Source organism: Diuraphis noxia, unplaced genomic scaffold (assembly GCF_037042655.1).
Source record: "Diuraphis noxia isolate RWA-SAM2 unplaced genomic scaffold, SU_Dnox_SAM2 contig0004, whole genome shotgun sequence".
Lineage (NCBI taxonomy): Eukaryota > Metazoa > Arthropoda > Insecta > Hemiptera > Aphididae > Diuraphis > Diuraphis noxia.
The window spans coordinates 51,090,651-51,117,074 of NW_028301714.1; the positions used below are offsets into that span (position 1 = coordinate 51,090,651).

General features: G+C 28.3%; 6 protein-coding genes across 7 annotated transcripts; 3 read left to right on the forward strand and 3 right to left on the reverse strand.

The window, feature by feature from the left end:
* On the forward strand, nt 1–3,128 carry TpnC25D (Troponin C at 25D). Its single transcript, XM_015515683.2, has 5 exons — nt 1–255; nt 358–382; nt 2,493–2,636; nt 2,700–2,951; nt 3,021–3,128. Exons 1-5 carry the CDS (start codon nt 100–102, stop codon nt 3,047–3,049), a joined length of 606 nt encoding a protein of 201 aa, XP_015371169.1. The 5' UTR covers nt 1–99; the 3' UTR covers nt 3,050–3,128.
* On the reverse strand, nt 3,115–8,386 carry Rpn13 (regulatory particle non-ATPase 13). Its single transcript, XM_015515682.2, has 8 exons — nt 7,995–8,386; nt 6,688–6,804; nt 6,502–6,604; nt 5,788–5,896; nt 5,575–5,729; nt 5,410–5,508; nt 5,153–5,331; nt 3,115–3,465 (listed from the first exon to the last, which is right to left on the reverse strand). The coding sequence occupies exons 1-8, from the start codon at nt 8,196–8,198 to the stop codon at nt 3,238–3,240; spliced, it is 1,194 nt and encodes a 397-aa protein (XP_015371168.2). The 5' UTR covers nt 8,199–8,386; the 3' UTR covers nt 3,115–3,237.
* Nucleotides 8,387–8,611: 225 nt separating this feature from the next.
* Prp5 (pre-mRNA processing factor 5) lies at nt 8,612–17,502 on the forward strand. 2 transcript variants are annotated; one of them, XM_089227902.1, is made up of 15 exons: nt 8,612–8,913; nt 8,958–9,083; nt 9,874–9,988; nt 10,271–10,397; nt 11,731–11,858; nt 12,682–12,885; nt 12,944–13,129; nt 13,196–13,472; nt 13,736–13,936; nt 14,024–14,226; nt 14,287–14,675; nt 14,795–14,945; nt 16,373–16,616; nt 16,755–17,116; nt 17,176–17,502. In XM_089227902.1, exons 1-15 carry the CDS (start codon nt 8,897–8,899, stop codon nt 17,416–17,418), a joined length of 2,973 nt encoding a protein of 990 aa, XP_089084028.1. In that variant the 5' UTR covers nt 8,612–8,896; the 3' UTR covers nt 17,419–17,502. The 2 variants fall into 2 exon arrangements, with proteins under 2 accessions (XP_089084028.1, XP_015371161.2); XM_015515675.2 differs by having other exon boundaries at nt 8,973–9,083.
* On the reverse strand, nt 17,419–20,390 carry Polr1D (RNA polymerases I and III subunit AC2 l(2)37Cg). The gene is made up of 3 exons (XM_015515676.2): nt 20,204–20,390; nt 17,600–17,869; nt 17,419–17,537 (listed from the first exon to the last, which is right to left on the reverse strand). The coding sequence occupies exons 1-3, from the start codon at nt 20,207–20,209 to the stop codon at nt 17,496–17,498; spliced, it is 318 nt and encodes a 105-aa protein (XP_015371162.1). The 5' UTR covers nt 20,210–20,390; the 3' UTR covers nt 17,419–17,495.
* A 209-nt stretch (nt 20,391–20,599) lies between these two features.
* LOC149056169 (uncharacterized) lies at nt 20,600–21,712 on the reverse strand. Its single transcript, XM_089227903.1, has one exon. It carries the CDS (start codon nt 21,590–21,592, stop codon nt 21,002–21,004), a length of 591 nt encoding a protein of 196 aa, XP_089084029.1. The 5' UTR covers nt 21,593–21,712; the 3' UTR covers nt 20,600–21,001.
* LOC149056170 (uncharacterized) lies at nt 21,626–25,052 on the forward strand. Its single transcript, XM_089227032.1, has 3 exons — nt 21,626–21,629; nt 24,400–24,723; nt 24,795–25,052. Exons 1-3 carry the CDS (start codon nt 21,626–21,628, stop codon nt 24,923–24,925), a joined length of 459 nt encoding a protein of 152 aa, XP_089083158.1. The 3' UTR covers nt 24,926–25,052.
* The last annotated feature ends 1,372 nt before the right edge of the window (nt 25,053–26,424 follow it).

Below are 26,424 nucleotides of genomic sequence, written 5' to 3' on the forward strand. Positions count from 1 at the left end.
GTGTAAATTAGCGTTAAGTATTTTCTTCACTATATAATAATATGGCAAGGTGATATCATAAATTTCATATTCGTAGAGGTGTAAGAATAGGCCAATGGAATGCCTATCTATTTTTACCATATTTCTTTTATGGGTTCTTCTAAGCCTTCCCCTCCAATTAGAGCTCAAGCAACAAACAGCTATTTACCTAGGGATTCGGACTACAAACCTCGCGAGCATCACTATATACTGACACCAGCGATAGAAACCAAAATGGTAAGTGCGATAGGTACCTATGTAAACTATAATATAATTAAGACAAATTATAATAAAGGTGCGCATATAATATAGAAATATTGAAAACGTATTATGTTACAGGACGAAGATGACCAAAAAGTAGCCAGTAAGTATAAAATTAAATAATTGATTGATTTAAACAAGTAGGAAGAACCCTACCTTTATGTATGAGTAATATAGTATAATTAATAATTAATTACGCTATAATAAGTATTTTGCTGAACATATTATATATATATATATACTTAGCTAAATTTTAATTATCTATTAAGAAATTAAAAATAAAGATTTAAGAATTTTAATGCATAAATGCATTTATGTACAAACATTATATGACAAAATATGTTTTTTTTTTTAATTAATTTTGAGACAAATTTATTCACCTTAAAAAATGTAGACATAAAAATTATAATTATTATATTTTATAAATGTATACATTTACTAATTTGAACTGGCATAAATTATACAGGTAGGTATTAAAAAATATGCTTTTTCTTTTAAGTACCTACCTATTCCATTTTTCGTATGATTATGAAAATTATATTACTTTGCTTTATAATTTATATATTTATGGTTTGATTAAACTACAATAATAACGTAACCTATTATTTAAATAAATTAAAAAGAATAACATAATTTATATGTGTTATTTAATTATATTATTATCTTCTGCTTTGAATTAGGTAAGATGTGTAGGTACCTACTTATTGACGGCTATAAATATTAATTTTCAAGTTACTAAACTATCAATTATTTAAGATATTCTTAATTTCATTCTACTGTAATCAAATGTTTTATTAAAATAGGCATTTATTAAAAGAGTAAATAGATAACAATGATAACATCTATCTATTTATTTAAACTAGAAATCTCCTCCTATTATTTTATACTAGAAACTAGCTCTAAACTTCGACATTTTTAAATTAGGTTCCTAATTTAATTGTACATTGTCAAAATCAAAAACATTCTAGATCACTGAAGTAGTATAAATCTCATTTCACCCAACTTATAACATACGAATAATTATTACTGTATATTATTTACAGTAGAATAAAATAATCTGTTTATGTTACTTACGCACAAAAATATAGAAAGATACCTACACAATCAGGATACGGTAACTAAGACTTGCCAGACTTGGATACATAATACATGGGATTTTCCACATTCTTCAAAATATTTTATAAATTATATGATACATTATACTTAATTTACTAGTTTAGAATCTATATATATTGTATAAAGTATATATTTTAAGTTTTTAACCTCACCAAAAATCGCTAAAATACGTGAGAAATAAACACGAGTAGCCAGTTTTTTGGCGAAAATAAAATAATTGACTGAAATAGTACAAAATTCTAAGTAATCATCATTGCTATAAATTTTAAGCCATTTATTTTACAGTGTGTTAAATAATAAAGATAATACGAATTATTTAGAATGCATAAGGCAACGAGAATTTCATTTGTGATTTTATTTACTGCGTAAAGAGCTTGCAAATATTAAGATATTAGTACAGTAAATGAAAATCAAACTAAAAAATGGATGAGGGGGGAAATTCAGTAAAATTTTATGTTCAGTTTTGAATTGCTTTAAGCACTAAATTTAAATGCTGTAAAAAACCCTAAATTAAAATCCGGGTCCTACTTTCATAATATTTTGTATTACCTAATACCATAGATAATACATATGTATTATCTATGCCTAATACCATGATTTAAGATATGCCTAATACCTTTACTATTGAACACTACATTGTATACACAAGGGGTATTCAAACTTTTCCTCTTCTGTATCACGTCTGCCTTGGCAAACACTCATCGCACACGTTTGAATACTTTTGATATACAAAATACACCTAATAATATTAATAATTTACTATAATTATAAATTATTTCAAATATACCACCTTATTTATACCTCAAGTGATGACCTATATCATCTCGGATGAAACTTGATCAAAATACCATTTATAGCCTTAGCCCTAAGGATACCACTTTCATATAAATTAAATACCTATGTAGGTCTTGGCACAAACAGACTGGTGTATCTTTTTCATTTAGAATTGTTTTCTTCAGATACAACATGTTAAATTAATTGATTATAGCTCAGTAAATAAATAAAAAGACATTAAGATATCATTCTTGACTTACTTGCATTGATTACTGTTTTGGTATTAAGTACATTAAAAGTCATTAATCCTATTTGTTTTTAAGTTATGCGAAAGGCGTTTCAAATGTTCGACACTTCTAAATCTGGTTTTATTGACACATTAAAAATTAGTACCATACTTAATACTATGGGTCAATTGTTCGATGATTCAGAATTAAATGAACTTATAGAAGAAGTCGATCCAGATGGTAAAATATTATTTACAGCTGTACCAATAAATATTTATATATAAATATTATATATTATTACAGAAACAGGAAAAGTTAACTTTGATGGATTTTGTGAAATCGCTGCACATTTTCTTGAAGAAGATGATGCTGAAGCTATGCAAGAAGAATTAAAAGAAGCTTTCCGACTCTATGACCGTGAAGGTAATGGATACATTACTACTGCCACACTAAGAGAAATATTGGCAGCATTAGATGACAAATTAGGTCCAGAAGACTTGGATGGCATCATTGCTGAGATTGATACAGATGGATCAGGCACAGTTGACTTTGACGGTATTATAAATACAATAACCTATAAAATACTAGGTTTAATACTTACCATGAAATAACTTTTTTTTTCAGAGTTTATGGAAATGATGACTGGGGAATAAAATGACAAGTTTTATCAGAGGATTTGGAAATTTTTTTTAATGGTTAAAAATTATAAAAAAATAAATTATCTGGATAAATTTTATTGTTTATTTATTATAAGTATATTATAAATTTAATTGAATAAGAAAACTGTAATAAATGCCTAAATTCATCTTCATTCAAAATAAATCGTAGAATATTAGTAGAATTACTTTGACCCAACATCATCGTTGTCTGGTTTTTTGCGTTTTTCTGGGTTTATAGGACAAGCATCATCTGACTCTTCAGCACTAATATTTGCTTGTTGAAGAGCTCGTACAAACTCTTCCATGTTACCTTGATTAGCTGCACTTACTGCTCCTTCTCCTAAATCAAACTGTTGAACCACAGATCCTAGCTGCCCAGTTTGTAAAGCATTACTAAACATACTTACAGCCTAAAAAAGAAATATTAATGTATATAGTTTATGTGAGTATGCATACAAATAAAATATTTTTTAAAACTTCAAAAAATAAAATATTATAAGGGCAAGTACTCATGGATGGGTGGGCTAATATCTGAATTAATTTATACTAACAATATATTTTATGAACCATTATCTTTATATATAATAAATGTATTATTTAATATAACTGCAATATTATATAAACTAACACAACTCTACCTCACTTATCTACAAAGAATTCTAGTTAAAAGAAATAGGTATAAATATATTTCATCTAATAAATTAAATATTTATGTTTATCAGTCTTATAAAAAATGTTGTATTCACCGTGTATTTATTACATGACAGATATAACTAACATAAGGTTTTAGGTTATTACTAAATTTATAAATTTTGAATTGAAATATATATGTATTACATCAGTCATCAGTGTTAAATTTATTTTAACATATTTTTGTAGAAACAATTTTTTATTTTAATGACCTGTTTAGAAATTGGGTACTTATGTGTCATCTCAACTACTAAAATCATTCCAAATATCTATTATTATTAACTGTGTTATCTCTATTACCAAAATATTTCCAAGACTACCTGTTAGAATCCTGTTTAAATACCTATTATATAATAATAAAGTATTATTTTTTAATTTGAAATAGCATGGATATTATTTTTTAAATTTTAATCTTGCTTAACATTTTATTAAACATAATTAAATATAACTTTATCATAATCTGATTGTGTTAACTTGATAACACAATTGTAGTAGATGAAATAACACGGGTATGCACCCAAGGTAGTCGAGACAAAATATAAGTACCAAAAATTGTTGTAAATTTCAAGTATCTATAGTCATTCGTTTTTGAGTACAAGAAAAATTGTTATTAATATTGCCAAAATTGATTTTCTTTCATTTTCAGATTTTGAGCATAGTAATTAATGTATTGATTTTACAATGTGTGTATGAATAGGCATGATCTGAAAGGGGCAAAAGATAAATTATTTTTCGCTCAATCGAAAAACTTTTATATATGCATAGATAAAATAGTCAAAATATTATGCATTTTTTAAATTATTTATAAGAATTTATGAATGTTCATATAATATTAAATTTCTATAAATATAGACATAAACAATTTTGCTGGGTCAAAAGGCTTGAAAATGTATGAAAGTTCTTCATAAAATGTTACGATAGCAGTTAAAAATGTATACATAGGCAGGATTTTTTTAAAACCATTTTAAGCTTAATTGTTCATTAAATTCATCAAATTTTTGATAATTTTAAAAATATTTTGCAGTTAAAATTTATCTATAAAATGATCAATTTATATAGGTAAGGATTGAAAAAATAATACAAGTATATTATAATATATTATTTTATACACAAAATTATTTTTTTAATTTAATGTTCACAAACATCATGAGACGTTCATCATTGTTAACATCATACCTCAAAAAATTATATTTATTTGACGTCCATCCTCTCAACTAGACCCACCAATATTAAATAAATATTTTATTATATATTTTATGAAATTATAAATAAATTAGAAGTGTCCATATCCCTAAAAATAAATATAGAGCAATCTTTTGGAGGGATAATTGTGTATTTTGAATAGCTATCCCTCTCTTAAACCACCCTTGAACAAATTTTGTCTAAAATGTTATTTTAAGTATTTACTTGTCTAAACTGTGGGGAAGTAATTGTGTCTTTCAAATTATCAGGTGTTGATTGACTTGTAGGTGTCGAATCTGAAGTACTTTCTGATGTTGGTAAATGTTGTGCTAACTGATTCAATGCATTTGTATTTTCAATGACACTTTGTAAATTTTCCATATCCATAGCAGCAGACAGATCAACTATATTTTAAAAGAGAACAATTAATATTAATCACAAAGAATATGACTGATAATTAAATTAAAAAATTGTTTTATGACCTGGTGGTTTATCAGTTGTTCCTTGAGCACCAGTCAATCCAGATAACATAGATTGAAGATCTCTGAGTTGTATGCCAGTAGCTCTTTGTTCTTGACTTTCTAAAAATCATTAACTAGTTTAATAATTTTAGCACAAAATATCTATAATTATATTGCTGTTGTCACCTGTAGGTCCAGTGGTAACACTATTTGTGGGAGGAGGAGAACTATTAGTGCTAGTTGTTCGATTACTACCACTGTTTGTATTAGTAGTGCTGCTGGTATTAGCAGGTTGTACACTAGATGAATGAGTTGAAGATGAGCGCCCAGTTTGACTAGATCTAAGTGAAATATTATTTTTCAAAAACTTATGATCACATACTTTTGTTTAATATTTACCTCATTGTACCAAGCAAAGATGATAAGCCTCCGATTTGACCAACTCCACCAAACAACTGCATTAATTGTTGTTGAGACATATTGCTTAATAAATTTTGCAAATCACCATCTATATAAATAGGTTAAATTATAACATACATTTAAGTTTGTATACAGTTTCTCACCATATTTATCCCCATTAATAACTTTATTTCTGAGTTATAGTTTGAAAAATGATATTATACAACCACAACAAATGCAAAATAAAGTATTTACGGTTTAATTGATTAAATAAAAATAACTGTTTTCATATATATTTCTTAATAAAACGAGGTATCCAAATTATGTAAAAAAATTAAAGTTGAAATACTAATTTTAATTAAGTGCTCAAATAGATAAATAGAAGAAAAGGCAGAAGAGAATAACAAAGTTGGGTATGAACGAGGAAAAACACGGTGTGACATTCTGTATAATTATTGTTGATATATGCATTTAAATAATATTAAACTATGGCTTTATATTCCTTTTATATACAGATTTGGGCTTTATTGTTTTTAATTTTAAATGTGTTTAGAATTAATAAATATTTTTTCATTTAAAGGGCATGATTTTGCATTTTTACATATTTAAATTTTTATTACTTATTAAGAATAAGCAGATATTACAAAATAAAAATGAATTATTAAATTTTAATTTGAATAAACATGATATATTATTTAAGACTGGTAAACAAACCAGGAGTAGTGCCACCACTTCGATTTGAACCAGGTGCTGGAGGGTTATTCATGACATCATTTATACGACGACAATTCTCATCATCTTTGTCAGTTTTTGATTCCTAAAAAATATATAAACATACAATTAACAATAAATAAATTATCAAACAATTATCACTGAAGTTCATAAATAAAAATATATTACCTGCAGCCAAAAAAATGACTTTTTGTTAGATGACTTGAATTTCAGTACATAAACTCTTCCAGTAGTACATTGTGGTACAAATTTAAACTCGCAGTCATCAGGGAAAATTATTAAATCCTATAATTTAATTTCAGTTAAATAATTTTTATTATTTAGGTGATTAACTTTTTTATTTTATTAAGAAGCATGGTTGAATGAAATAAATATCCATGTTATATATGTTTATGTTTTTGTCACAATTTTAATTAATAATAATTAGGCAATGAAAAATAATTATTTTAAAGTTAATACCTATAGGTATTTTTCAATCAAAATAATTATTTATAACAAAATAATATATATTTATATACCTAAAAAAAAAAAAAAATTGGAATTTTAGGTAATTTTTTCCTTGTAATGGTGTTAATAACACCATTAATAATATTAACCTAGTTTCAACATAAGTATATTTTAAAATGACACAAAATCATAATTTAATATTTACCTACCTATATCCTACTTATTGAATTTTGAATATTCATAGTTTGATACTAAGCAGAAAGAATATCCTAAAAATTACTAAACTCTATCCAAGAGAATAACAGTAGGTACAAATGTCAGATTTTACAATGAAAAATTATGGACTAGGCACACATTTTGTACCTATATGCTATAAGTATATTGTAATCATTCAAATATAAGTTAAATACTCTTAGTTTTAAAGTGATGAACCGAAAATATATAAAATAATATGTTTGGCATTATTATATAAACTATGTACTTACATAGTATTGTCTCTTATTGTAAATTGACTAGTATCAACAAGAAAAAATCTTTTGAAAAATGGACAGACATTATTATACAGTAACTAATTGAGGAGGGTATGAAGCTGAAGCTACTTCTCCCTTCAAAACAAAAATCATGATCAGTGGAACTATATAAATTAGTTAAAAATATTATTCAATAGTTTCAATTTATTTTAAGATGATCAAGAAAAATAGATGAAGATATTTAAACATAATCTTACATAATTATTGCGGGAATAGCTATGAATATCCAAATGATTAACACTATAAAAACTGTCAACTATATTATACTAAGGGCCGTTCTTACAATCTCCAGTTAAAGTTAACTGACAATTAACCAGTGGATTTCTGCCAGTAAAAATCTTACTAACCATTGGTTAACCGTTAACAAACACTTAACTGTACATTGTAAGAACCGGCCTAAGTAATAAGTTTATTTCAATAAACTATTACATAGATAGGAAGTTTTTTTAAATAAGAAACAGAAATTTGATAATTTAGGTGTAACAAGTAACAACTTACATCTTCAACAACACCTGATGAACGATCTTTCCAGCAGAAATGAATCAAAGAATCATCTGATTGATGAACGTATAACAATCCCTTTCTTTTGTCAGGGTAGACCATTTTACCTCTCATATTCATTTTTCCAGCTTTGAACTCTACAAGATTTTTGGACTGATTTCTCCCAGCAGTATTTCCAAACAATGCAGTTGCCCCAGACATTGTTTTAGTAATTTTGAAAATATTTAAAACAAAAAATAACAGAAATTTAAATTTAGTTAAGAATACTAGATTAAATAAAACTAAGCACTTAAGCAGTCGGCGAAAAAGTAGTCGCAGGTCAAAAGCTTATTAAACAGTACACTAATGCAGTAGCCACTAGCCAGTATTACCTAATCGTATATAAGTAATAAGAAATAAGAAAATATGCTTTATCACGATGAACAGGCGAACTTTACTATAATAGTAAAATATTATGTACCACAGATAAAAAACAAACTATACAGTGCAAACACGATTTAAATTATATTAAGAATTCAGTGTGACCTTTACGACATTTTTGCAATTGAAAAAAAATTACCAAAACATGAAAACGTTTTCAATTGTCATTGATTTACAAATCGCTGTAGTTGTTTGATAAATTAACAAAACGGTGAAATGTTAAAAATGTTAATAATTCTTATTTCGTAAACAAATCATAAATTCTAAGATGCCCAAATAGTGAATTGTTATTTGTAGAATATAAATACATATTTAACTAATTTTTATAAGCAAGCGTGGGTGAATACCAAATATCGAATATTGTCTTCTTTTAACTGATGTATACATAAAATTTAACAGCATGTGTAAACAAATCTTGACTTTGTAGGGAATTAGTAAATTGCAATCTAAATCTATTTAATTATTTTGAATAATTGAACATGGTTCGTAGTGGGAGGTAAGTTTTTTATTAAACCAAGAATAAGATTTGAATAATGATAGATTTTGTAATTTAAGCGATAGAATCCATCGTAAACGCTCAAGAAGCCGTTCACGGAGTCCTCGTCGTCATCGTCGTAGTAGTAGATCTCGGTCTCGATCGCCTCGTCATAAACTACATAAATCAATGTAAGAATTTATTTTTTAACTTTTGCATACACTTAGTTTTTAATTATGAAAATCAATAAATTTAATGAAAAATAATTCTTTTTTTTTAGAAAGAAAAGGTTTGTAAATATAAAGATAATGATTTTATTATAAATAATATTTAAACTGATCAATTTTACAAATAAAACATTTAAAAATGTTATATAAGTATATTAATGTATAAACCTACCTGTTTTAATATCTATATTTTTTTTTAGATTTAAAAGGTTTGTATATTAATATAAATTAATTAATACTCTAAAATAAATAATAAAAAATTTTCAAATTAATTATTAATGTTTATAATCAAAATACGGAGTATACCTGTGTTATTATTTTATTAATAGTAATAATTTTTCCTTCTAGAATTAAAAGGTTTGTTAAAATAATTGATAACTAACCTATTTTAATATTAATAAAAGTATAATATTAAATACAATGTTAGAATTGACTAATTACAATTTTTTAAATACTTATGTTTTTAATGTTCATAATACATATGTCAGAGATTAGTATTAACTCCAATATTTTGAATGCAATGAATTGCATATATAATTAGTATAAATAGGATCTGATAACACAAAATTGGTGTGTATAATGTATGATGTTGATATATCAATGCTGCATGAATTCTTTCTTTTATCTGGATTATATTGTATGAACTTTATTAATATAAACTAAACAAAAACTTCCAAAAAATTTTTTTATTCTACCTTATGTTATTTAATATGAATCATGAATTAATGTTATATGAAAAATATGTTTAATATAGAAGAGACAGAAAAAAGTCTAGATCTCCTCGTCGTTCCCGGTCACCACGTAACAAAAGGAAGTCACCAGAGCGTAAGCCTGAAGAAGTGCCTTTTGATCCAACCAATCCAGATAAGGTTTAGATATTTAACATTTATTAATCATATTTACCAATTAGATGAAAAAAAATGTGTTCAAAAATTTACTTTAGCCAATATTAGATTTTTCTTACTTAAACTAAAATGTCTTTTCAACAGATCGCTTGATGGCAGTCAGTCAAAATTGAGTTCACAGATATTTTGTTCATTGAATGATGGCTAAACTAAATTTATGCAAATTTTTTTTCTTTCTTAAGTTTATGGTAATGATTTAAATTTTAAGTTCTGTTTTGATAATAATTATTAAATATTCTATTCTAGGAAACTGAACAGAAAAAACTTGAATTAGAAATGCAAAAGCGTCGAGAACGTATTGAACGTTGGAGAGCAGAACGCAAAAAAAAAGAATTAGATAGTGTAAAAAAAGATGTTCGAACTACAATTATGTGTAAGTCTTGTAAATATATAAAATTTAGTTTTAATATTTTAAATTTTTCTTGAACAATTATTGGTACTTGTGTGTTATTATACCTCAAAATACTAACAGTGTTTTAGTAGTATGTGCGGCTGTACAGCAGGTACATTACTACGTATCAATTAGTAGTAAGTACATTTATCACTCATTTTTTTTTCAGGAATTAGTAATCAATATCAATAGCATGAGAATTAAAAGTAGAGGTCACATTTTTATGATTTTTCATATTTGTTTCTAGTATATGCAGTTGAATAGGAATAAGATATTACGATTCATGAAACAGAATTTATAGGAAAAAATTAGTTTTGCTGAAGAAAGCATATTTTAGGGACTAGAGAATATTTTTATATTTTATTTTAGTGATATTGACTAAAATATTTCACATAATTTGGCCTTTTAATAATAATGACCAATAAATACAATTTTCAATACACAAGTTATTTTTATAGATTCTAATTAAAATAAGTCGCTAGGTATTCCTTATCAATGGCGATATTACATCAGTTTTTTCGTTAGATGTCTTGACAATTCAGTTGTGGTGCTTTTTGATATTTAAATTTGATATATTATCGCTTTCATATTGTCTTTCCTTTCATATTACTATTGTCTATAAATATGCCAAAAACTTAAAACAGCTTTAAATGTTTATTCACTCGATGGTTTTTGTCGTATAATAACCTACAAATGATTTTCACGACAGATGGTACAATTTTTGTGAATTTTGTGACAAAAATATTTTGTACACAAAACAGTCGCAGGTAACACAATATGTATATACGATAATTTACTAAAATTGTTTATTGTTTGAACTAATTACTTCATCAAAACAATCATTTTTAAAAGAAGCTATTCCCAATGCAAACAATTTTAATCATTAGGAAGGCACAGACCTTTGCCTGGAGTGACATTGTTTCAGTGTTAAGCAGGGCCGTATTTAGGGTAATATGTTGATACTTGGACTACTAAAACAAATGGATAACAAATTTTGATTTAGCCTTTGTATACATTTTGTCTAGAGCCAGCCCTGTCATTAGGATGTCCAATAAACGACAAAATTATATATTTATAACTTTTTCCGGTCTATTACAACATACAAGTACCTTGTTATTCATTAATTATAATAAGACATTTTTTCTAAATATTCATAAACAATATTATTTGAATAATTTATGGTGACAATATTTTGATTTAAAATATTTAAGTTGTATTCTTTTTTATATTTAAACTATGTTGATGAAGCTTATAACTTATACATTATTATTACTTATTAGTTTCATATTTTAGTTAATTAACTTCTTAATTATAGCAAACCTACAAATACCTTCAAAAAAATGGAATTTAGAAGATGATAGCGATGAGGAAGAAGAAGGAAAAAACAATGCAGAGAAATTGATTGAAGAAGAAGAAATTGATCCTTTAGATGCTTTTATGCAGGTTAAATCTATTTTTATTTTTATTGTTTTTACATTAAATGGCATGAGCTAAATTTTTTTAAGCTTACATTTTCTAATTACTAAATTTAAACTGTGAATATCATTCTTTGAACTTAAATGTTATTAATAATTATCAATAAACTAATTATTAGAATAAAAATATAAAAAATCCGATAATAAATTATTAGTTATAAATGTATGTTAACAATTAAGAATCATTAATTTTACTTAACTTGGGTAATCATACATTCTGTTAATAAAATAGATATGTCTTTTTTTAGTGTCATGTTGTGTTGTACCAAACAAATGGGTCACATTTTTTCCTTCAAAAAAACTTGTATATAAAAGAGATATGAAACTATATATTAATTCCAAAAATAAATACTTAATTCCCTTAGTAATAAGTATTCAGGTATAATAGATTGCATCATATAATTATAAACCCGCGTAATTGCAAAGGTCACCCTTTTCCAAAATATACTTACTCCAATAAGTTTGGGAGTAAATTTATTGAATTTTTTGTAAATATTATTATATATATCAATTATTGATGGACCATAATCTCTTTAGCCCTTCCCTTTTCCTGTTGCACTGTGTCAATGATATTGATGATCAGATTTAAAGGTGTTAAAAAAATATATCATAGTTGTGTTATAAAAATATTGATACAATATCAAAAAATGAATCTTATTTGATATTTAAATAAAAAGTTATTCATTTATTTGGAGTGTATAAATTATAATTATTTCTAAAATTTTAGATAAATATTATTAATTAATGTACTTATAATTATGTTTATTGTCTTACGTATAAATTTATTTCAGGGTGTTCAAGAAGAAGTACGTAAAGTTAATAAAGTAGATGGGCATCGAAGTAATTTAACAGAAAAAAATTCATTGAATGATCTTAAACAAAGTCTAGGAGTTGACACTACTAGTTCAGGAGTTGTAATCGTATCTGGAGTAGCAAAGAAAAAAGATAATAACACCAGAGGTGAACTCATTGAGCAAAATCAAGATGCCTTGGAAGTATGTTATAAATCAATTACAAATAAATACATATTAAATATATTTCAAAAATTTCTAGTATTCATCTGAAGAAGAACAAGAGGATTTGAATGTAGCTGCAGCTAGTTTAGCTAATAAACAAAAGAAAGAATTACCAAAAATTGATCATGCTGAAATTAGTTATTTACCATTTAGGAAAAATTTTTATGTTGAAGTACCAGAAATATCCCGTATGACTGCCGAAGAAGTAGAAAAATATAAAGAGGTAATATTTTAAATTTTAATATTAAAACATTTTATTGTTAAATTTATTCTACTCATTATTTACCAGGAATTAGAAGGTGTTCGAGTAAAGGGAAAAGGATGTCCTCGACCTATAAAAGTATGGGCTCATTGTGGTGTGAGCAAAAAGATTATGGATAATTTAAAAAAACATAATTATGAAAAACCTACTCCTATACAAACACAAGCTATTCCTGCTATAATGGCTGGACGAGATCTTATTGGTATTGCAAAAACTGGAAGTGGTAAGACTCTGGCGTTTTTATTGCCAATGTTTAGGCATATTATGGATCAGCCTCCTTTGGAAGACACTGATGGACCAATTGGTTAGTACTTACATATTGATTATTTATATTTTATATTTTAATTATTTTTGGCTTTCTCTTAATTCTTTTATATTTAAATTTAGTATATATTGTTAATTGTTAATTAATACACTCATAACATTTATTAACATTTTGAAAAATTAAATGTAACATTTTTACATAATTCCTATTGAATTATTAATTTTTTTATTATTAAAGTTTTAACTGAAGTTACTTTGTAAAACAATTAAAGAATATGTTTTATTGTTTATTAATTAATTTAGCTATTGTTATGGCACCTACAAGAGAACTTTGTATGCAGACTGGAAAAGAAGCACGCAAGTTTACTAAGAGTTTAGGGTTAAGAGTTGTATCAGTTTATGGTGGTACTGGAATATCTGAACAAATAGCAGAATTAAAACGTGGTGCTGAAATTATTGTATGTACTCCTGGTCGAATGATTGATATGTTAGCTGCTAATAATGGTAAGACTGAAGATGTATTTTCCAATCATTCAATTAGTTAAATAAATAGCTATAGTTGATAAACTTCATAACTTTTTATTTATACAGGTAGAGTTACTAATTTAAGACGAGTAACATATGTGGTATTAGATGAGGCTGATCGAATGTTCGACATGGGATTTGAACCTCAAGTAATGCGGGTAATAGATAATATACGCCCAGATCGTCAAACTGTAATGTTTAGTGCTACATTTCCTCGTCAGATGGAAGCTTTAGCTAGACGAATACTACAAAAACCTGTTGAAGTTCAAGTATGTTTGTTTTACATAATAATTATGTACGCAAAAGTTTCAATTTAATTATTTTTATAGATTGGAGGTAGAAGTGTTGTTGCCAAAGAAGTCGAACAGCATATAGTTATTGTAGAAGAAGAACAAAAGTTCATGAAGTTACTTGAAGTTTTAGGAGTTTATTACGAAAAAGGAAGTTGTATTGTGTTTGTAGATACTCATGAGAATGCAGATACACTTCTACAGAAATTGTTAAAAGCGTCCTACCCATGCATGGCATTACATGGTGCTATAGATCAATATGATAGAGATAGTACTATAGTTGATTTTAAAAGTGGTCAAATCAAATTGTTAGTTGCTACTTCTGTTGCTGCCAGAGGATTAGATGTTAAAGACTTGATATTAGTGGTTAATTATGACTGTCCCAATCATTATGAAGATTATGTTCATAGATGCGGGAGAACTGGAAGGTAATTACTATTCATATAAGTTAAATAATTTAATTGAATATGTTTACAAATAGTTGAAAATTGAAATAAACAATAATCATACTTTTAACTAATTTACTTGAATTTTAATGTAAAATTAGAGCAGGTAATAAAGGATTTGCATACACGTTAGTTTCACCTGACCAAGAAAGATTTGCTGGTGATTTAATAAGAGCTTTGGAAACATCTAATGTACCTGTACCAGAATCTTTGCGTACCATGTGGCTACGTTACCAAGCAAAACAAGCTGCAGTAAGTAGCATTAACTGTTATATATACTCCAAAAAAAAGAATATATCTAGCAGTCGCCACATTTCATCCTATGGCATGCATCTCTCATATAAAAACATAGGGTAGTGACTAGTAGAAAAGGAATAGAGTGTGCAGAACTAGTAATTTTCCTTTTGGAATGGAGCATAGACAGTATAGTATATCATTAATTATTTAAAACTTAAAAAATGCTCAACATGTTAACTACCACGTGGTCACTGGCAGTCATCTGTAATTCTCAAATTTTATATGTATCTTCATTTACCTTAAATGAATATAGTTTTATATTTTTAACTTTTCCATGGTACTACAATAAAATATTATAAAATGTGATGGGCATAGCGGAATCGCTACAATTTTATTGATATAAAATAATATTGTTTTTTCAATTACAATATACTCCGTGCCACGAGAGAAGTATCCCAGTGCAGTGTCCCAAACTCCCAACCAAAACACAATCAAATTTGCACATGTATACACGCCACAGCACGAACTGTAGAGGACAAAGTGGGGAAATAGAGCCTAGTACTACTAGCTATCGTCAGTCTGCATGCGCGAAACGGGTTCCTTCTCTTGTAGCACGGAATATAGTATAAACAAATTTGGAATGGCACTTAAAATATACTTTTTGTACCAATAATCTATATTGTGTGACCGCTAGTGGTCGTATAGCAATTAAAGGGTTGGAAAAAAGAATTTTAATCTAAAGTAATTCCAATTGTCATAAATTGGATTAAAAGTAGTTCATAATAAAGTTTTCATGAAATTTCTATCTTTTTAACAGGCGTTCATTTTTTCAATTACCATTCTAAAATAAACTAAATTCACTAAATTAACCTACATAATTGAATATCTTAAACATAATTTATACTTAATTTTAACATATTTTTTATCTTAAATTTCTGTAATTAATTAACATCCTAATCGGTTATTTTGTTTATAAGATTGCGTTAAAAGAGTTTATAAAATGTTAACCGTTTTAAAAATTAAAATGCTCCCGCTATTTAGTTTAAAAATTTCAAACCGTTTTAATGCTATCGTATAAGGTAGGAAGTGGCAGCTCTTCATATGGTGCACAGAAAGTACGCCTTTTTGTATTCCAAGCAGCCATTTAAAATAATATTAGCTATTTATGTTGCCACATCAGTTAATAATATAACATGGTTATTTGGAGAACATTTAATTTGTTATTAATTTTTATTGTTAAATGATAATGCACTACCAATATTGACCATTTATCGTTGCCATTGTTCACATAACTGTTATTATAAACAATATAATCTAAAAATAGAATAAAATATTATATATCTTATAAAATGTTTGTACACCACCTTGTGCGAACCCCGTGAGCTGTCAGTAGTCCCAATACATGGAGAATATTATATTAACATAATTTATTATATTTTTAGGAAGGAAAGCAAGTTCATACAGGTGGTGGTTTTAGTGGAAAAGGATTTAAATTTGATGAAACTGAAGCTGTTATGGCTAATGAAAAGAAGAAATTACAAAAAGCTGCTCTAGGTCTTCAAGATTCAGACGATGAAGACATAGAAGGAGATATTGATCAACAAATTGAAACAATGCTTGCACCTAAGAGAATTGTAAAAGAAGTAAAAGCTAGTGCTATAGGACTTCCAAATTTAACTGGCTTAAGTAATTATTTTTGTTATGTATTTAAAAAATTAAGCTTACTTATTATAATATTTATAAAAGTTAATTTTTTTACATATGATTCTATAATTTTATTTCATAATTTGTTACTCAACTCATGAATGAATTGAATGTGTTTAGTGGAAGTAAATGGAACTCCTCAAGCATCAGAACGACTTGAATTAGCCAAACGTTTAGCTTCACGAATCCATATTGCTAAAAACCTTGGACCAGATGCCAAAGGTGCATCACAGCAAACTGCAGAAGCTATATTAAAGGGTGGTCTTGCTAGCTCTCAACCTGTTATTACTGCTAAGACTGTTGCTGAACAATTAGCAGCTAAATTAAATACCCGGCTGAATTATCAACCAAAAGACGATGATGGTGAGAGTGAATGCGGAGATAGTCCTGAAGCAGGCTTAGAAGAAGTATTTAGAAAGTATGAAGAAGAATTAGAAATTAATGATTTCCCCCAGCAAGCTAGATGGAGAGTTACTTCTAAGGTTAGTAAAGAAGTTTTGTTCAATATGTTAATTTATGATAATGTTAAATGTTGTTTTAGGAGGCTTTAGCTCAAATATCAGAGTATTCAGAAGCAGGGATAACAGTCAGAGGTACTTATTATCCACCACCTAAAAATCCTCCTGAAGGCGAACGTAAACTATTTTTAGCTATTGAAAGTACTGATGAATTAGCAGTTTCTAAAGCAAAAATAGAAATCACTCGTCTTATCAAAGAAGAATTATTGAAAATGCAAACTTCTGCACATCACATGGTTAATAAAGCTCGATATAAAGTCTTGTAATTGCTATTGTATTTTTGTTTTATTAGTAAAACACAATTTTTAATTTTTATTCACATGGTTTCAATATAAAACTTCAGTTATTCAGTTGCCTTAGTTTCTTCATAAGCTGAAATCGCTTTCTATAAAAAAAAATATTATTAATATAGAATGTTACTAAAAAATAATTAAATATATGACTCACATTAAAAGTTTTTTTAACATGATTTAAGATTTGGTTAAGCTCTTGAAAACCACGTTTGAAAATATCTTCTACGGTGTGGCCCTTTTTTACTTTTAACCGTAAATAAATTTTATTTTCTGATGGATGTCTTATGGAATAAGCACAGAAATCTGTTTCAGGGAAACTTTCTAAAACATAGGTTAATAGAGAACCCAGTGTATGTCCTTCATCTTCAAAAACAAATGTTCTATCTAGTTCAGAAGGTCCCGTAATTACATCATCTTCTAATTCCTAAAAAATGTAACTATACTATTAGATAATTATCTATTGATAAATAATTTATTAAATCAAATTTATTACAAGGGTTTTACTATAGTTAGGGCTATAAAGCGATTCAAAATAACCTATTGAGCTGTCGAAATGTATAACCAATGTGCAGTGTATTGAAAAATGAAAATGCTTCTTAAAATTATAATATTTTTAAGTTGAGTTTTATTGGACATTAGAAACTGGTCCAGGTGTAAAGTTGGTAACCATAGCTCCAGCTATATATTATTGAGTATTATTAACATTGATTCCTACATAATATAAAACACCCAACCCCAGGGTCATAATTAAGTAAAAACTAGGAGGGCCTAAATAATTTGTTCGCCAAAATCACAACTATAATCTATTTGTTTGTTTTTATGTCTTATTAAAAAAGTTGCTACTAACTTGTTTGAAAAAATAAGGTAATAATCCTGTAATTATAATTCATGAAGTAATATTAATGAGTTATTACGAGGGACGTCCAGTAAGTAAGGTTACAAGGGCTGTGTAGAACGAAAGGAATTTTATTTTTCTAAGTTGTCACCACAGTCATGTAGAGAATTTTCTAACTATCAAAACAAATATTCAAACGCCTCAGTCCGTTACAAAATGTCGTCACAGTAGCCAAACAGTTCGTCCTTCAATCGCTCCACCTACTGTAGGTGTGAGATACGCTCTGTTATTCGATTCCGGTATGAAAGCGAGGGTGAAACTTTTCTTGACTCAATTGTGACTGGTGACGAAACGTGGGTGTGTCACTATACTCTCGAATCAAAAAGGCAATCTCTACAGTGGGCGCCATACCCATTCACCATCAACCGAAAAATTCTAAGTCCAATTTTCAGAGAGAAAGATCATGGCATCTGTTTTTTGGGACCGGAAAGGGTTATTATTAGTCGATTTTATGCCTAAAGGAACCACCAGAAATGCAGCTGCATACTGTGAGACACTCAAAAAGTTGAAAAAAAAAATCGAGGACAAAAGGAGAGGAATGCTGACTCGTGGTGTGTCACTCCCTTCATGACAATGCGAGACCGCATACCGCCCGTCTCACTCAGGACCTGCTTGTTTCATTTGGGTGGGATATTGTGACTCACCAACCCTACTCCCCGGACCTGGCACCATCTGATTTTCATCTTTTCAATAAATTGAAGGAGGTTTTAGGTGGACAACGATTTTCAAATGACGAGGAGGTCCAGGATGCTGTCGAAAATTGGCTTCGGGAGGTGGAGCGGAAGGTATACGACGAGGGTATACAAAAACTGGTCCCTAGGCTTCAAAAATGTATTGATCTTAATGGCGATTATGTAGAGAAATAATGACATGTTTTGACACTTATTTCGTAAATTTCATTTAAATATATCCATTTTTCAATTTTTAACATATGTTGTAACCTTACTTTCTGGACGTCCCTCGTATATTCAACTTATAAATCTATCTTAAACATTTAGTATTCATTCTTTATTTAAGAATAATTAAAGGTTTCTATTATTGACATATCTGGGGGCAAAATTATACCTTTGCCAAGTGTCTATGGTCTCTCAAAATAAATACATATATATATATTTATTTATTTAAAAAAGTATGTATTTTTTGTCATTTAATTTACATTTCAAGCACTGGATGGTATATAAAAATAATAATAATTAAGAGAGTTAAACCCTTCTCTAATATATGTCTTGTGGGGAAGGAATAACAGGTCTTAAAAAAAGACCCATAGTGACACTCTACAATCTACATATTCTTGCTCATCATGTGAACAATTGTTTCTGTGTCTACTGACTGTCGAAGAATTAAATACATTTGTGTTAAGTGGTTCAGTGAACAAAATAATACATTTTGTACCTATCACTATTGAGTATTAGATTTTAAAAACAATTCTAAGTAATAAGTACCTATGGCTATAGATACTTTTTTAGTTTAGATACGTTTATTATATTGAGAGTTTATTATTATGATTGCCTGAAAAAAAAATATTACTTCAACACATTTTATGTATTAATCTACATATGTTATGAAAAATGTTTGCTTCCAATTATTTAGTATTTTCTATAATAAATAAATATGTTCTAATATTTGAATTTTAAATTTTAAAATAAAATATTATTATAATAATAACCTTAAAATCTAACATTTATGGTTAGACAATTATTGACTAGTCACCCAAAAATTGAACAAGTGAAATAATTAAATTGTTATACTTGTTATAGAGTGAAACAACTTTTAAAATTTAAAAAAAAATCATAAAAATGTTCACTTGTGCACTTTTTGTGTAATGATGACGAATAATGTAGGAAGATTTATTCAACAACTTACCGCCATGACATAAAAAACATACACTACTTAAGATGGAAGTATTGATTTACGGTCAAACTTGACAGAAATATGGAATTTTAAATATTAATTAATGAAATCTTATTTAATACGTTGGTTGGAAATATGGAATGTCAGTGTGAACTATGAATGTGAAAGGTAGACGTGAGTTTGAAAATTTGAAATGAGAATGACTTAAAATGTGAATATTATATTATTATGTGACTGCCGACATATTGTGATATCTGAGAAGTCTGATACCATTATCACAATTAAGATAGTCACGGACTATCTATTCTATCTTAGTCCGTGGTAATAACGATGATTTAAACGGAGAACCTAACGTATCGAATCCAAACACCTTGAAAGCACCGTCTTTCAGCGACCTGGTGAAGGAGACTTTCGAACTACGGGAAAAACTGCGCTTGCTTGAGGAGGCTACGCGTACGTCTACATTAGATAAACCTAAACAGTTACCGACTTATATACAGTCCGATTACCGTGTACCGCCGGAAGTCGACCGCAATGTTCCGTTGTTCAATGATCTTGAGACCAATTACGTTGCCGAAGATTGGATCTCTACTGTGACCGGTGTAGTCGATCTGAACGGCTGGAATTTTAACCAGCGTGTACACTATGTTAGAGCTCACGTTACTGGTGCCGCCAGAAACTGGTTTCTGTCAGAGGTATTTGCCGATTGGCACGATCTTGAAATGAAATTTCGCGAAGCTTTCGTTTAAGAAATCCGTCTATCAGATAAATGGAACGAACTTAACCAGAGGAACATTTGGTGGACTACTTTTACGAAAAAGTCAGGTTGTGTCGTGTTTTGAAATTGCCATTCACTAATGTTAATTTCGGAAAATTGAATACTCCATGCTCAGATAGATCTTCAGTTTTAATGACGTAACTAGACTCATCGCAGGCATTCGCTTTTTCAACCAATTCTTCTAAAAGTTCTAATTCCTTTTCATCTATATCTTCCCCACTGTTTGACTCGTCGCTTGAAGAATCTATCTGCATATTCGAAATTTTACTGGCTATTGACTCTGATCTCTCGCTTTCAAGTTGTCTAGCACTGAATGACTTAACGCTCTTTTTCTTATCAACCGCAAATTCAGCATTCTTACCCAAACTAGGCGAGGATGAAGAAACCGAAATCCTCGACCTTGACGGCGTCGAGAATTTTCCACTTTCCCTTTTCTCCCTTCTACGTCTTCTTTCATCGTATCGTTGATCAATTTCCTCTCTCGTCATCGCAGTTGCAAAACTAGGCAGCACCACATCCCCAATCACATTATCACTCTCCTGTCCTATAAATTTTGTTCCAGTATATAACGTAGCATCAACACCACCAAATAAACTCAATCTCACCATTACACCTTTCACCATTTAAAAATTTATCCCTCTGGACCTATGGGCAAAATGGGTAGAAAAGTACACACATTGGTTAATTATGACAGAGGACTGAGGAGGACCTAAGTTTTAAACGGCGCATCCGAGTTGGGTCCCGAGTACTAGGGGCTAATCGCAGGTACTACACTAGTTGGGTCCCGGATTTTTATAGGTACTACACTAGTTCGGTCCCGGATTTTTAAAAGTATGACACTAGTTCGGTCCCTGATTTTTATAGTTACTACACTAGGTTGGGTCCTGAATTATTTTAGCTACAACATTAAAAAATATTAAAAATGTTAAAATAATTATATGATATAAATACAAATAAAATAATATTTTTTGAAAAATCACATGTGTGTTGGTAAAAATGTATACGATATTAATTTTACAAAATCAAATCGTTTGATTCCTGCAATTTTTTTATTCATATTGTCATCTATAAACTTTTAGATTCTGAAGGAGTGATGAATGTATTAATTTTACAATGATGTGTGTTTTTTTTGTTTTTGTGTCTGTGTACAGCATAACTAGTCGAAATAATGCTTCAATTTCAAACTTTGGGGGTGGTTTCCGATGTAAAAGTGAATATCCTTGGTGCATTATAGAGGTCTAAAGTAAACATTTTCCAAGCGTTTTCAAAAAAATCGAGAAAAACAAAAAAAAAAAAGCGGGTAAGTCGTGGATGTCGCTATGATGTACAGTAGGTTACTGTAATGGATGGGATTAAATTTGAATGCAATGATAGGTATCATTGTATACGAAAAACGATTCTGAACGAAGATGATTTGTCAGTCTAGGATATATTATATTTAAATATTGTCATATATATTCTATTTTAAAACAAATATTTTATTTTTCAATTAGGACGCATTTTGCATAAGGCATGGTTAATCAATTTTTCCAAAAACATTGCATGTAGTTATCATAATTCATAATAACTTATATTATCATAGGTATACCTGGTTTGAGGATAAATCGTTATCATTACGCGATTTCATAAAAATTTAAAACTCTAACGCTCAAATCATTTTTCCTATAATAACGCTTCAAATTTTCTCTATAGCTATTTGAAGCAAAACTTATGGGAAACTTGGTGTTAAATTTTATAACCTTAGATATAAATACAAACAATATTATGAATTTTGAACTACAAAATAATTCGCAAATATTCATGGTTTTGACGAATTTTTGTCAATATTTGAAATTCAAATGCTAATAAAAATTTAATTTGAATTTCCGGTGGACATTTTTTTTTGTGATAAAGATTGACAAATTTGTAAGGAATCTTGTATTAAATTTTCAAATCTTAGATTTAAAAAGAAAATTTTTAATGAATTTCTAGCTTAAGATAATTTGCGAATTTTTGTGATTTTTACGAATTTTGTCAAAATTCAAACTTTGAATGCTTATAAAAAAAAAATTGTGACTATGAATTTATTTTATTTTTCAACTGCTATTGTAACAATATGTTAAGAGCCTTGTATTAAATCTTCAATATTTTCTACCCACAAAATAAAAATGTTATCGATATTAATTTAAAAAAAAACTAATCATGATCGAAAATTGCATATACCTATGAATAGTTAAACTTAAGTCAACATTTTTGAAAATTTCATGGTGGATAGAATATAGGTACTTATATAAACATTCAGTGAAAATTTCATGTATCAATGGTCGTTCGTTTTAAAGTTACATCGAAAATCAAAATCGATTTTGTCGAAAACTGATTGTACGTAAAATTTCCTGTTTTTCCGTTAATTTTTAGTTTGTTTATCCCGATTGTAGTGTATGTGATGTTGGCGCCACTGGCACATACAATCTAATTGCATTATCAGTAAAAAAAAAGTGTAATCTGTTTCTGAAGTAGGAGTTCAGAAGTGTTTTGTGAAATAATACATTTTTGTTATAATAAAATAATCGTTTAATTCTTTTTGTAAATTATGCCTGGATATTACACCGATTATTTAGAAAAATATTAAGAATTTTTTACTTTTTATCCCCCAAAGTATCAACTAGATTCACTTTCTGGTTTAACAAGGTACTGAAGTTACAAGTCAAAGCAATTTTACTGCCCCAAAACGTAATGACAAACACAAAAAAAAAATATTCATGGTTTTGACGAATTTTTGCCAATATTTGAACTTCAAATGCTAATAAAAAAAAATTATGCCTATGTATCCTTATAATTTTTTATTCACTTTAAGAAAAACTTATGAGGAACTTTGTATTAAATTTTCAAGTATTTTGATAGGGCCAAAAAAATTTTATCGACACTTCAAAAAAAAATTTTCAGACAAATTGAAAATTTCAGTCGTCTATAAATATCTCAAAAAAAAGTCAAAATATTTTGAAAATTTAATCATGTAAAGAAAATACCAATCCTAATAACTGGTAAAATTTTCAAGTATCTAGGACTTATACTTTTTGAATAATAACAAATATTTAAAATCGTTTCAGGATAAATCGTTATCGTTACGCTATTTCGTAAAAATTTAAAATTCAAACGCACTTAAAATTTTTTCTATAATGATACTTCGAGTTTTCTCTATAGCTACTTGAAGGAAAACTTATGGAGAACTTAGTGTTGTATTTTTAATCCTTAGTTATAAACGCAAAAAATTTTATGATTTTTCAACTTCAAAATTACTTGCAAATTTTCGCGTTTTCGACAGATTTCGTAAAATTTTGAACTATAAAAGCTTATTAAAAAAAATTGTGACTTACGATTTTTAATTTTTTTTAGCTACAATAAGAAAAACTCATAAGGAACCTTGTATTAAATTTTCAAGTTTTTTTGGTAGTCCAACATTTTTTTACCGACACTTCAAAAAAAAATTCTCAAAAAGTTGAAAGTGCAGGTTTATTTGTAGATGCAAATTTACAATTTTTAGCGGCGTCTCCCGATGGACTAATAGACAATGATAGTCTCGTCGAAATTAAATGTCCAGCGTCTGCTAAGAGTTTTACTCCAGAAGAAGGAATTTTAATGAAAAAAATAAAAAGTTGCACTATTGAAAACGGTCAACTACATCTAAAAAGAAATGATAGTTACTTTTATCAAGTCCAGGGTCAACTGCACATAACACGCAAAATGTTTTGTTATTTTTGTATCTGGACACCTAAAGGTAATATTATTTTGTTTTGAACTAATAGGATTCTAATTAAAATGTATAATAAATAAGTTATTTGTGTACAGGTTTGATGTATGAAAAAATTGAAAAAGACGATGATTTCTGGGATAAAAATATGAAGTCTCAACTAACAACATTTTTTACAGAATACTTTTTATCTGAAGTTTTAAAAGACAGTCTAATATTGAATGAATAAATATAATATTTACGAGAAATTCAAACCCTTTTTTATAAATGTTTTTATTATTCATTTGATTGTCAAATCATTTTTTGGTTATAGTTCATAACTATGAAATAACAAAGTGACTCTCTTGTGTAGTATAATGTAATTGCACATTTTTGCGAATTGCAGCGAAAGCCGAGTAGTGAGTAGGTAATATAATAGTAAAAGATAACGCGCGCAATTGAACATATTTAGTCATTTTTATAGCATTTTAATTATACGTAGTTCTGGGAATTCGTAATACTGTCGACCGATAGTCCGAGGCACGCGATAATGGATTACACACACTAATGTTCATTTACTACTCACACATAGACATAGCCCAAATATTCATGTTATGTGAATTGCCTAAATATTACTCCTTAAAACATGATACGCTGGAGCCCCCTTAACTAACAAGGTTAAGTTTATTTGCTAGGTGATCCGTCTGCCTGAAGCACAGGGATGCTTGTCCCCATAGGTTTTAGTTCCGGGGGGGTTGGGGGCCGAGCCCATCCATCCAACGAGAGGTCCGAGGACCTCGAGTTTAACGACCGGAGTCGTTAGACGAATTAAGCCACTATAATATACTCATTAATCTTATAATACCTATTGTTTATTAATATATATATTATATGTTAATTATATTGACTGTGTTGACTCTATTATGTGTATTGGATCAAAATAAAAAAAAATTGAATTTGAATTTTAAATTTTATTACCTAACCTAGGCTTTCAATCGAGTTATTCTCATCAATTATATGCATGTTCTTAACTAGTTAAATTACGACAAAATTCGTAGGCGCTGCGCATGGAGGTATTGTTGTACGCATGCGCATAAACGTAAAATCTTAAATTTTGAAAGACTTCCAAAATAATGGTTTCTGCAAAAAAAATTTAAAGAGTTTCAAAATCAGCGTTAAAAAAAATTTTAAAATTTTTGAGGGGCGTGGTTAAGTTCCAAAACTACAATTTTCTTCAGAAAATCACTACAAATATAATATTTTTTTTTATTTCTATTATAAAAAATTTAGTTCTACAAAAAAAAAAAATGGTAATGCCTAATTTATTGATTAATCAGTGTAATGTTGAAAAATTTGAACTTTAGAAACAAATGTAATTTTCTACCCAAGCAATTTTTTAGATAATAAGTATTTTTTTGCTCAACAAATGTTGGTGAAATCAGATTTTTCCAATCTTACTTAGGTACTTTTTATGTTAATATTTATAAACTATGTAAACTATGTTTCGATGTGGCTTGGTGAGGCATGGTCGTACGCTCAATCTGCGGAAACACACTGAGCATAGGTACGTCGTACGTACTGGCCGCAGTTGCTGGCTCCCGGATGGGTGAACACCCAAGATTTATAGCAACATATCCTTGCCACATATCAAACATGTACAAACATATAATCCATATCGTAAACACATACCCCTAACTCTAACAAAATACCAACACAATAATAACCCCTAGCGTACCACCCCATATCCAA

Excerpts from the sequence above, each read along its gene's own strand:
- TpnC25D (XM_015515683.2), top strand. The coding sequence starts at position 100 with ATGCCTATCTATTTTTACCATATTTCTTTTATGGGTTCTTCTAAGCCT. Across the intron at positions 2,637-2,699 it reads AGAAGAAGTCGATCCAGATG|AAACAGGAAAAGTTAACTTT; the intron begins GTAAAATATTAT and ends ATATTATTACAG. Across the intron at positions 2,952-3,020 it reads AGGCACAGTTGACTTTGACG|AGTTTATGGAAATGATGACT; the intron begins GTATTATAAATA and ends TTTTTTTTTCAG.
- Rpn13 (XM_015515682.2), bottom strand. The coding sequence starts at position 8,198 with ATGTCTGGGGCAACTGCATTGTTTGGAAATACTGCTGGGAGAAATCAG. Across the intron at positions 6,605-6,687 it reads AGTCATTTTTTTGGCTGCAG|GAATCAAAAACTGACAAAGA; the intron begins GTAATATATTTT and ends TATATTTTTTAG. Across the intron at positions 3,466-5,152 it reads CTTCCCCACAGTTTAGACAA|GCTGTAAGTATGTTTAGTAA; the intron begins GTAAATACTTAA and ends TTTCTTTTTTAG.
- Prp5 (XM_089227902.1), top strand. Across the intron at positions 11,859-12,681 it reads CTTTAGATGCTTTTATGCAG|GGTGTTCAAGAAGAAGTACG; the intron begins GTTAAATCTATT and ends AATTTATTTCAG. Across the intron at positions 17,117-17,175 it reads GATGGAGAGTTACTTCTAAG|GAGGCTTTAGCTCAAATATC; the intron begins GTTAGTAAAGAA and ends ATGTTGTTTTAG.
- Polr1D (XM_015515676.2), bottom strand. Across the intron at positions 17,538-17,599 it reads ATGTTAAAAAAACTTTTAAT|AAAGCGATTTCAGCTTATGA; the intron begins GTGAGTCATATA and ends TTTTTTTTATAG.
- LOC149056169 (XM_089227903.1), bottom strand. The coding sequence starts at position 21,592 with ATGGTGAAAGGTGTAATGGTGAGATTGAGTTTATTTGGTGGTGTTGAT.
- LOC149056170 (XM_089227032.1), top strand. Across the intron at positions 24,724-24,794 it reads TTGTATCTGGACACCTAAAG|GTTTGATGTATGAAAAAATT; the intron begins GTAATATTATTT and ends ATTTGTGTACAG.